This window comes from Chelonoidis abingdonii, chromosome 10 (genome assembly GCF_003597395.2).
Source record: "Chelonoidis abingdonii isolate Lonesome George chromosome 10, CheloAbing_2.0, whole genome shotgun sequence".
Taxonomy (NCBI): Eukaryota; Metazoa; Chordata; order Testudines; family Testudinidae; genus Chelonoidis; species Chelonoidis abingdonii.
The window spans coordinates 33,856,532-33,869,121 of record NC_133778.1 but is presented as its reverse complement, the minus strand read 5'-3'; the positions used below and the strand labels follow the sequence as shown (position 1 = coordinate 33,869,121).

At 37.7% G+C, this 12,590-nt stretch overlaps 1 protein-coding gene across 3 annotated transcripts in view; it reads right to left on the bottom strand.

The window, feature by feature from the left end:
- Positions 1-12,590, bottom strand: part of CERKL (CERK like autophagy regulator) — a 99,938-nt gene that overhangs the window by 16,992 nt on the left and 70,356 nt on the right. For all 3 annotated transcript variants that reach the window (XM_032783810.2, XM_032783813.2, XM_032783812.2), the window contains exons 4-5: positions 6,696-6,759; positions 503-645 (exon numbers count right to left, since the gene is read on the bottom strand). In XM_032783810.2, the coding sequence (XP_032639701.1) occupies positions 503-645; positions 6,696-6,759 (207 nt within the window). The remainder of the gene's footprint in view (positions 1-502; positions 646-6,695; positions 6,760-12,590) is intronic.

Below are 12,590 nucleotides of genomic sequence, written 5' to 3'. Positions count from 1 at the left end.
CCACAAGGACGGCACCATTTCCAAGACGACATGGAGATGAGACTTGCCCTCCCCATGGTTCTCGACAATGAGGAAGAGGAGCAGGGGGAGAACTGAGATTTCCTCTTCCAGGGGATCCTCCCACAAGTAAGGAACTGATCTGTGCCATTACTATAAATTAATCTACCTAAGATTTATTTATTATTTATACCAGTAGCTGAAACAGTATAATTCAGACGGGAAATGATAAGCAATTTTTTAACTTTGAGACTAATTAACCACTGGAACAATTTATTAAGGGATGTGATGGATCCTCCATCACTGGAAATTTTCAGATCAAGATTGTTTTTCTAGAAGATATGCTCTCATTCAAACAAGAATTAATTCAGGAAAGTCCTATAGCCTGTGTTATACAGGAGATCAGACTAGATGAGCACAGTGGTCCCTTCTGGCCTTTGAGTCTATAATATATCAGAGAGACTTAAGAAAGGTACTTAAATGAATCTGTATCTTCTGTTCTCACCGGCTGGTATAATGCCAAGAGGAAGTGGTGCTCTGACAGGTGAAAGAATGTAATCTGTATCTCTTCCAGCATCCATCTGAGCTCTAAGTAGTAGACCATGAGCTATCTCACTGGTGGACCCATCACCACCAATACAAACCACCCTATAAAAAATAAAATAAAATAAACGATGAGGCTCAGCAGTACAAGATAAATACTTTTGTTTCATATATCATAGCTGATCTATAAATGAAAGACAATTATAATGCAATAAATATCTACATAAGGACAATTCAAATACCACATCAGATTTCTAAACAGTTTTTAAAAACAGAATAATCTCTAGGTATTTGAATTAGAGTTACATATAGAGAAACACACACACAGTTTACAGGACAAAATGATTAAGAGAAACATCACTTCCCAAGTTCAGTAACTAGACAGCTCTAAATCTGTGAAGTAGGCTGGTAGGTTAATAAACATGGGAAATTGGAATGTGTTAATACCATATCTCACCTGCACAAACACTCTATTTCTTTCAGTGGCAAGAAGCATGTAATTCTTGTTTTGTTCATGCTAGCAAACAACATACTAATGTAATCCAAAATTATAAAATACTGCTTATTTTCAATAATTCATTGAATATTTACAAGGCATTAAAATCATTTATAGATAAGGTATCAATTTACAGTAGTGCTAACAACAACAATAGATGTGTAAATACTACAAATGTTACAAGGCACTGGTTTCTTCTTTTCAACATAACTGTCACAGTTATAGGGCTAACTGCACCTCTGACCGTTTTCTTGTACACAAATAGGAAATAACACAAAACAATGAGACAAAAAGAATATATAATATTCATGAATTACAGGCAGACCCCACGTTCTTCACAATTACATGATTTCTATTTGTTAATCTTTATTATTAAGGCTATTTTGTGACATAACTCAGTATCACCTATTTTATGAAAGACTCCATTGTTAGTATTGTGCCAGATTCTGCAACCCTTACTCACATGCTGTAGTACCTTGGCTCCGGCAGGCAATCCCATATAGTCTCAATGGGATTGTTTGAGAAGCAAGATACTAATCTACATGAAAAGGCTCACCAGATCTGGCCATTGCTAAACACATCCACACATTAACACTCACTTAAAGTTACACATAAGAAATAGAAAATGAAATGACTACAAATGAAAGCATAACTGTTAAATCTATGTTTATAATCCAAACTGGGCACAAGTAAATAAATAGTATAAATAATGAAAAATAAATTAGATTTTTAAATACTCCCAAAACTTGCTGGGAAAACAGGTGTTGGAATATAAGGGGCATGCTTCTGCTTTGGGCCAGATAGCTCAAAGACATTTAACAGTTCATCTTATTTAGTTCAGGAAAGAATTTTTCCCATAATGCATTTGCCCTATTCTGCTGCACACTACTTTTGTATATCTTGGTGGTGTCATAGGCCCAAATATTCTTCAGGTCACTGATTTGAGTGTTATTCAGCACGTGGATGGAGCAGATAAGTAGAGGAGGCATTCTACTGCGTCAAGTAAAGTAGTAAATAATGTGAGTGTCAAAAACTGGTGGGCAAGAGTCTTGTGACATGAACTGAAACAACCTTATCTCTCAAAGAAGCTGGCTGCAGCTTTGGAATGGAGAGCTAAAACATTCAGGGACTGGAAGGGGATGGGGCCTGGAAAAAAGCTTTTTGATCTAACACTGAAGGTGGTCAATGTGCTCTTAACAGGTTTGCCATGGGAACTCTAGCCGATAAAGCTATGATAGCAATTGAAAGAGCTATGATACTGCCTCTGGGTCTGTGTGAATCTTTGGAAGCCTTATTGTGATTTAGTAGCGAGTGTAGGGACTAAATGGCAGTAATTTTGGGTTATGTTTAGTAAGGCTTGATTTAAAACCAAAACACCGAGAGTTACATTCTGCTTTCATATATATTGATGTAAATCCTGAATAACTCCATTGAAGACTGTAGACTGCACATACACCAAGACAGCTGAGCTCAAAATGTTGCTCAACGCATTTTTATTGATACCACAAGTGGCAGAGATAAGATGTTAATGAAAATACAGAAAAAAAGTGTGGCTTCAGAAGAATAAACAGAACTATAACTGTGTATAGTCATTATCTGGAAAGAGATCAAAACTTCACGGCTACATCAGCTATTCTAAAATCTAAATACAACATTAACAGCCTTTATTTCTGCTCTCTCTGATGTATACTCCTTTGCACTTCAGAGTAGAATTAAATATTATATGTAAATAAATGTCTAACAACTCATGTATAAATCAGCTATGCGAGATAGTTTAAATAAGGTGCTGAATACTCTCACCATTGGATTACTCAAATGAATAAAATTAAGCTCTTGCTTAAGTTCTTTGCTGGATGAGGGACAGAGTAGGACCTTGTAGGATCAAGCGTAAATGTATGTCGGTATTTATTAATTGCCAGAAATATAACAAAATAAGGCTAAAACCCATTTCAAAAGAGCTAATCCTGACTCTGTGCAAACACTTGAGGGATATACTAAGGCATAAAACCCTACTACCAGCAATCCTTTGCATGAAGGTACTTAATCATTGTTTCTGTAGTAGGTAATTAAACTCCCACCTGCTGTGGCTATAGAGGAGAATGCTTTTGTCTGTAAAAGTACTGCTGTGGCTAGTGTCTTTTTTCTGTTTCTTAAACAGCTATTAAGCAGTTTTACAAAGCAATGTATGTGAATGTTAATAGAAGTTTCCACAGATAAACATAATTTAATAATAAAAATATGGGCGTTAGCACTCTCCAATGTTAGGAAAATTTTTAAGAATAAAATTGATGTAAAAGTTTGTTCAGAGGACATTACTTAAACTTCTGAATGAATGCATCTTCTCTTGTAGTCTTGCAACTATATTCAAAAATTCAGCTGGTTTTATAATGGTAAACTCTTCGGAAAACAAATATATCCTCCTACAAACACTGAAGTTATATTCTCTCAACTTTGACACTTTTCCTCATCTCATAGTTTTTCTTCTTACTTATGTCTTTATTTTTAAACCAGGATCCACCTCATCCCCATCAAACAAGAAAGGAAGTTCTGGCTAAAAATTGCCCACATAAAAACCATTATATCTCCATGACACAAAAGGTTGGCACATACTTCTTTTCTGCATGTTAATGGCAGTCCTTGGTTGTTTGTCTGATCATACAACAACAAAAAATAAGATATCAAGTTCTGAAGACTTATGTTGCATTCATTACTGCCTTAATCTTCCATAGGATGATATAAAGCCAGAACTCCTATAAGCACTTTAACGTGAACCCTGTAAGTGGGTTCTCACCCCCACATAAACTTCAGCAAATTCATGCCTGTATTTTTTGTTTGTTTATAGTAACAGTTCCTGTTTGCTGGGCACTTTCTGGACATTCAGGAAGGTTAGCCTGCTAGGAGGAACTCACAACCTAAGCACAAGGTGAAAGAGGTCATATCCTTGACTCCACATGGCCATAACTACACTGCATGGCCTAAGGACAGACAGACAAGGAAAAAATTTAAAAAAAAAAATATAAATCATTAAGAACCACTTTGTTTAGACAAGAATTAGATTCTATTGAGCTACTCTATGGGAGTCTGTGAAGGCCTCCAATGGGAACAAACAGTCATTAAGTGCAATATTCTTACCAGTTTTCATTGACGCTTGTCTAATTTGAAATATTTTTCTCTGAAATCCATGACATTTTAAGCTCTTGATTAGGGAGAAAAGACCTGCATGCATTTTCCATGCTTTTGTCATAGTTCAGACTGGATATAAGAAAACAAAGCTAAGGATGTACAGCAGGCTAGGACTAGTAGCATCACCAGGGCATAATCACCATATCAGTACCAAGGTTTGGCATTAGTGTGAGAAATTGAGCAGCCCTAGGTTGGGGTGGAGATGGACTGGTTAAAGCTGATTTAAATGTAAGCCTAAATCCAACTACCAAAAGGGAAAGAATCATTCATCTTGCAAGGCTGAAAACAAACCTAACTCTAGATGTCCAAAAGCTAAATCCAATTGCTTGAACATATATCTATCTGCCCTGTCTTGCTCAGAAGATAATTTTGGGGAGTAGGTTCCTCAAGATGGTTTTCCTTTTGGCTCAAGGTCCAGAATCCTCTCTCTATAGTTTCCCAGGGTTATTAGCTACAGTTTCTTCAGTTCCCTGCTCTCACTAGGAACATTGCCTCCCTTTTGCTTTAGGTACTGGGGATAGGTTTTGTTGAGGAATTGCTGGGGAGTGCCCTGGTGAAGCAAGGGCTGCTGCTTTCTTTCCTAATGATGGAAGCTGCAGGCATTCAGAGTGAGCAAAAAGATGATCCCTTGACACAGTGCACAAAGAACTCTGGCAAGAAACAACAGTGCCTTTTCGCTGCCTTGATTTAGATTTTGCACTGCTATCACCATAGCTGAAGTAGATGCAAGGTGGTAGTTGCTAGCCAGCCGCAATAACTGCCTGTCTGTACATTTCACGTATCTACAGAAGGAAAAAAAATGTAACTGAAGAGAAGATAGTTGCTGAGCTACAGATCCATGGGAAGAGAGGGCAATTCTTATGATTTCACAGGCTGCCATTCTGCCTGTTTCTGCCTCCCTCCCATCAAGCCACAGAAGTTACCTTTTCTAATCCAATTTTTGGTTAAAGAGATTGCAAAATGTAAAAATAGATCTTTGAGTAATTTTAGTAACACTTTTTTTAATTTAGAGGGTTTAGCAATTCATACGTTTTTGGTTTTTGTCTTCCCATACATTTTAAAATCCTTCCATTAATTAAGAAAAACAAATTCTCATGAAGGGGAAAAATTTGACAGAAAATGGAAGTCTTCTATGGGTAGAACTATCTAGTGTAGTCTTGTATAGGTATAGGTTGCCTCACACCAACATGCCTCAGCCACGAATTAGAAGGGCCTCCCTTTGTGGGTTAGGAAGCAAATGTACCAGAAGGCGAAAATATAAATACTATCTTTGCAAATGGCAATATCTCTAAGCTAATATCAAGGAAGAGAGGTAGAACTGTTCTGAAAGTACTATTGAGGTTTACAAGGCATAATTTAAACCTTCTTGTATGGATCACTGGAAAAGCTAAAAGAAAATACAAATTCAAAATAAGGCTGTAAAAATAGCCGTTAGACTGCCATGCTATATAGCACTACAATGAATATAGACATTATTGTATTTGATCAAACATGCAATGAGGGGCATCCTACGAAACATTATAATATTTAATTGAAATCCTGAAGAGGCTTATCTATATATTTTACATAATGCATCAATTCTGATTAAAATGTTGGAAATTCTAGTTTTACAATGAAAACCTCAAAGCAGCTTTCATTTAAGTGGCATAGACAGATATCATTAATACAAGCTCACACATTTAAATAATAGGCTAAACTCCTGTGTGCAGAACCTCACATCCTCACCATTGATCCAAATTCATTGATTAAGCTATATAGCACTATTCCTGCTCATGTCAAAAAACAGTACTACTGACTTCAAAGGTGATAGGATTGGGTCCATATAATTTCTATTAATATTTGAGTCACTTTTTAGGAGTTTTAAGGAATTTTTTTTTTCAAGTTTAACTTTTAAGAGAAAAGTATTGATCTTCACATTAAGAACCATTTGTATGAAAAAAATCTATGAGTTTAAAGCATAGCAGTTCTGTCATTCTTGCAAATATATAAGGTTGACATTTAAGAGAAAATGATCTGAGAAGCCTTTAATGTTTATTTGAGAGGTGGGGGATTAGGCCTGCGCAAGAGTTATGGATTACTACATATTCAATAATCAATAAAGAATATGAAATTTAAAATTACTAAGATAATTTTTTAAAACAAAAGAAATAATCACACTAGAGGCGCCAAATTTTAGAACAGAACTAATCTATTTGGTCCAAATATGTATCTGAAAACAGGCTAGGACCTAAAATTTTACCAGCAAGCATTCTATAAATTAACTAAAATTGTACCTCTGGGAACTTTCAAAGAGGGTAGTTCAAAGCACTCTAGGGAACTTTTAGTGCATGGCAGCAGGGTCCATGGAACAGTAGGACGGTACAGGGTAGACTTACACCCCAGCTTGTTGTGAACTAAGTGGTTGTTTAGACAAGTCCTATGTGATTATTATTAGACACCTCACAATAAAAAGCAAAACTAATAATACCAAACTTACCCATCAAATGTGTGGAGTTCACATTCCTTAAGCAATGAGAGAGCATGTCCTTCATATTCAGTTACTATGAAAAAGATTTTAATAGTTCTTAACTTTCAGTATTTTAATTAACTTCAAACAACTTATTTTTATCACTCTCATATGAATATAAAGTAATAAGTCAGAATTTATATTTGCTTATATTTTGATAATTAAATGCATTAAAAGGCTTGAAAGTTTAACAACTTTATATATAAAAGGTCAAAATCATACTCTATTACAGAAATTATTTGGTGGTATCTGATACATAGCCAGTTTCTAATTTAAAGCTGGTGTTTTCAAATTCATAGGATGAGCAATATTTGTTCATAGGTCAAAAATACAAGTTTCTGTAATGGCAGAGTTGGCATATCGGAAAAGTTTAAGCCTACCATCAGATAGAAGTAAATTATCTAAATACTAACCACATTCAATTGACCATGTTAGAATATGCAAGCTGCTTAACTAAAAATCTGAGTTAAACATAGAAATATGAAATAAAATCAAATAGCAGTGACAACAGAATATAACACAAGGAGCAAGGTGGCACAAGTATACACCAGAGTCTGGTAGCCTCTGGAGGAAATGAATCTGTCACTCTACATTGCTGTCTCTGTGATTGTTGATGCCCTGTGTAGTACTGAAAATGCCAATGAAGACAGGATAAACTGGCATACTACAGATGGCACAAAGCATCATAACCACATTTAGCATTTTCCAGGGCAGCTTTGCCAGAAGAGACAGCCCAGCTGCATCCACCCATCAAAGATTTCTGTTGACTGACATGACACTTGCAGATGGATTTTTTGTGTAAGAATGTGCATCAGGATATGCAAGATTACATTAATCTTTCATGCTTGTCTGGCCTGGTGCTAGTACAGTTCAAGCTTTTTCTCCAATGTTTCTGGATATTGTTAAAAATATTAGTTTTGGTGTCTAAAATAATGATTCCATATCCTCCAGTATTATCTACCCCAACATTATATTGTAATATTTCTATTGACCACTCAGATGCTGCTGACATGAATGGAAAGCTTTGAACTAATAAGTATACCGAATATTTATACTCTTCAATATTTATTTAATCTGAAATATCTATAGAAAGCAATGTAATTTGCAGTCATTAATTACATATTACAATACATTTTTCATATTAGTTAACAATAACAGAATGAACATCAGCAGAGAACTATCATTCAGCATTGCTAATGAATTTCCGCAGTAATAAGTTCTTGTAACTATAAACTAGGTTAGCATACCAAGGGAGAATTTGAATCAGTATGCTATCTTGAAATCAAAGTTAGTGAATTACAATTTTGCTGTTGAAGCATATATTGTTGCATGACCACAAACAAACAGTTTTCTAGCATTTTTCACAATATTAGCTTCATAAAGAAGTATTCCTAGGAAAAAAAAGCTTAATATTAAGGCACTGGTGCATTCAGCTTCTTTGTTCTTTCAAGTGGGAATTTAAATCCCCTCAACAACAGCTATAGTACGTGAAAAATAAAAGCAGCTAACATAACACAGTTGGCAAATACATTGCTTTTGATGTGAAGATGTAAAAAAGGCTCAAACATTATATCATTACTATTTCACAGTGATTAAAAAAAATCGTCCTCTGTAACCATATGATTAATAATGGGGCTACCCCAGAACTTTTTAAATGAACATGGCAACTTTTAGGCAACTTATGACAGTACTGGAAAAAATAAAAATGGTATGCTTGCCATGCTAAATTAGATTGTTTTTATTTCTTTTTCTTTTGATTTGTTAAAATGTACTCAGAGGCCTCTTAGCGTAATATACATCCATTTACAATGAAATCAACTCACAAAGAGCTTACACAAAACACACACAGCACACATGACTCAATACATTCAAGCCACCTCTGTCAGTCAAACATATGGATGAACAAAAAGACCATGAAGCACACTCTGAAGAATGAGAAATTTTGTTTATTGTTGAGCCAGTGAGGGAAGTGAATTTCAGAGCAGACATCCTCTCTTGAGAACACAGTTCTCTTTTCCCCTCTCGGGTTCAAATCAGGGAACAATATGCAAACCCTGCTGGTCGCAATTCTCACAATGATGTATTAGGAGGAGAGTTTCCAAGATACTAAAAGCTTAATCAAAGCAAAACAGCAGAGGTAGGTGGCATCTATTTTGAGCTCTTCCGGGAAAGTGATCAGGTATCTGGTGTTTCCAGTAAAAATCCAAGGACAAGGCACAGAAATGCTTTCCTAATGGATCCAACTCTAAACAGGAGGTGTAACGAAAGAATACGGTCCAAGGCCGGCACAGAGAAGCTTGTCTAAAGACTACACATGCAAACTAGAGCTGGGCAGAGAAAGTTTGCTCCATTTCAGAATGAAAATCAAAAATTCCAAAATTCTTTGCAAAAGGGAATGGAGCCCAGGTCAGAAGCAGTTCATGAAACATTTAGATTTCAACAAACCAGCAAATTCCAAGGCAAAAATGTTTCATCTGACTTTTTTGACCTTATGGAAGTGGTTTAAGATTTAAAGAGGCAGTGTACCTAGAAAAGAATATCTAATCACTATCAAGAACCAAAAGCTGTGAATCACTGTTCATAAAGGAACTCCACATGCCTCTGAACTCATTAGAGCACTATCACATGACCGCTTCTTTGGTGAACCTTACTAAGAGTGCATCTGAGCAAACTAATCACTGGATCAGGCAGCAAAACCTAGATTTGGTGCCTGACGGCTCCCCGACATTCAGGTCTTATTTTAAAGCCACATATTCATAGCTACCAGAGCCCCATATCTCAAGTAGCCCACAGGGTTCAAGGATAATCCCTACAATGAAGATAAAGACAAAAAAGACAGTGAGCAAATCGTTTTGGCCTTTCAATATGTGGGACAGTTCAGCATGACATGTATAAATACTGGTTCCTTAGCCACAGACTAAGCCCAATAGGATTAAAACTGCTAATGTAGAGCAACAGATTAACTGGTGCTAATACTTGGAGAAAAAAGCTAAAGTCCTCTGACAAACTTTATTTACTTGACAATCAATAAAAAGTGCAAGTTTTCAGCTGTATTAGACTCTCAGCTAGCCCACTGGGGGCCCTAAGTAGGAATATTTCCCCCCCTCCAACACATACTTGGCATGGAACTAAAAGGGGCTTGAGCTGCTTGGGGCCCTAAGCAATTGTTTAGTCTGCTTATGCCTAGCGCTGGCTCTGACTCTCAGTACATAGGTTTCTTACTGTGTAATTTTATACAAGCCCTACCAATGTGTTATTTTACAGTTTGCTTTGCAGCTAAACGTTATAACAATATATCAGTTTTAAATGATTTGACACTATAATACTAACCTTTCCCAGAAAAGGTGAATAAAGAAAAGAGTAAGATAATGAGCAGTGGTACCTGTTACATTGCAATTTACTTATTTACCTGTATCACATTCTCAAGCATGTGTGTGATATAGTAGCGAAGAGGTTGAGTATCTCTCTCTCTCTCATATACACACACAGTCAGATTCCTAAAAATATATTACTATATAAAATATAGTATTACTATATACAATATATTACTACAGAAGTTAGAATTAAAAGGTAATCTCTGGTGTGCTTCAAAATATATGGAAGAAAAAACACTAATTTAATATTAGTATTATAAATAGCAATAAAATATCCAAATTTCTGAGGAATGTTTTGTATTATTTTCCACCAGCAAAAAATTTGAGTATCTACAGGCATAGGTAATGCCAGTTACTTTCCTGTATTCTGTTCTATATAAAATAACTCTCTACAACCATTCTGAAAAGATTATTAAAATATTTTTATTGTTTGGGGGTGGGAGAGAAAACAAAATATACATAAAAATATTGTGATTTTTACTGTACTAACTAGCCACATTCTTATGTCACTTCAGACGTTCACATTCACTGTATGACACTTTTGAAAAATGTGTTTTAAGTTTTAAAGATGAATGTATGTAGCTGTTAATTTATAATGAATGCAGACTGAATCCTTAGCACAGAGGATTCTTTGAAGATTTCAGAAAACAATGTTTTTTCTAAGCACCTAATATTACAGTATGTATGTGAACTATGGCACATAACCTTACCGCCCAACAAAATCCAAAGCCATTATTTGAAAGGACATTAACATTGCTATTAGTGAGGTACCTAAACTTCTAAAAAGAATACAAGTGAACATTACCAAAACTTTTATTCATTCCCAATTAAAACTGTTCTAAATGTACAAATGAATGTGTATTTCTATACCAGGCGTCGACAACCTATGGCATGCATGCCAAAGACAGCCGGAGTCCCAGCAGGCAGCAGTGTGTCATTAAAAATCCTGCCCGGCTCAGCACGCTCTTCTCCACCCCCCCCCTCCCACAGGGGTAGGGGGCAGAAGCTTGGTCCTGCCAGCTCCCCTGCCTCTTCCTGCACCCTGCTGGCTTCCTGCCCATCCTCCTCCTCTCCATCCCTCCCTCCCTGCTGGCCGATCAGCTGATCCCCCTTGCGAGTGAAGGGCTCGGGGAGGAGTGGAGTCAGCATGCTCACTACTCCCAGCAGAGGCAGAGAAGAAGCTGGGACAGGGCCACACACCCCCTAGGCCCGTGCCCTCAGCCCTGTGCCCCACACACACCCCAGGTCCCTTCCTGGAACCCTGTACTCCCCTCACACACACCCAGTCCTCTGCTTGACTCCTTCATCCCCCACAACCCATGCCTGACACCTGCACCGCCCTCACATGCCTCCAGGCCTCTGCCCTGACTCTTGCACCCCCCCACATACCTAGCCCCCCCACACCCTATGCACCCCCCTGAGCACCAAACAGGAGCTCCTGCACCCCCTCACACACATTCCCACCTGCACCCCTTGCACCAAATGGGAGCTGCCCAGGTAAGCACTCCACACCCAAACCTCCTGCTGCAACCCTGAGCCCCCTCCCTCATTCTAGCTCCTGGCCAACCCCCAGCCTGCTCCTTCACTCCCAGCCCTGTGCTCAGTGCACTCCCACCCTCAGCTCAGTTTAGAGAGAGGAAGAGAATGGGCCAGAACCAGGGAGAAGGTAGGTACCACTGTATGTGGGCAGGGCTGGGACCCCAGACCGGCAGCGGGCTGAGTGGGACTGGCATCTGGGAACCCAGCTGGCAGGAGCTGACGGATGGGACCCCTGAGTGGCAGCGGGCTGAGCCATCGGCCCCGCACAGCCCGCAGCTGGTCTAGGGTTATGGCTGCTGGACCCTTGCCAGGTGCGGTCCCAGCCGCGGGCTGCACTCAGCCCGCTGCCGGCCTAGGTGAACAGAACCCCAGACCAGCAGTGGGCTGAGGGGGCTGGCGGCGTAAGATCAATGTTTAAATTTAATTTTAAATGAAGCTTCTTAAGCATTTTGAAAACCTTATTTTACAATAGAACAATAGTTTAGTTATATAATATATAGACTTATAGAGAGAGACCTTCTAAAAAACATTAAAACGTATTACTGGCACGTGAAACCTTAAAGTGAATAAATGAAGACTCCGCACACCACTTCTGAAAGGTTGCTGACCTCTGTTCCATACTAACATTTATAGAACTGTCATGAAATTTTCCCAGTTTTCCTGTAGGTGGAGTGTTAGGCAGCTAATAAACCTTGCAGTACCCTGGATATTGCCAAAGTAGAACTGCCTTCAGAATAATGTTTTTAGTTAGTTCAGACAGGATTTTAAATAATAAAAAATCAGGAATAATTTAAAACTATTCTTTTGTTAGTAAGATAAATAGGTGGTTAATGTTATTACAATGGTGCTTAGTTTCATTTCCTATTAACTAACATATCTACAAAAGCTTTTGTATAAACTTCGCTATTAGCAGGTTATTTGGTTTAGAGAAAAAACTTTGTAGCTATTGCAC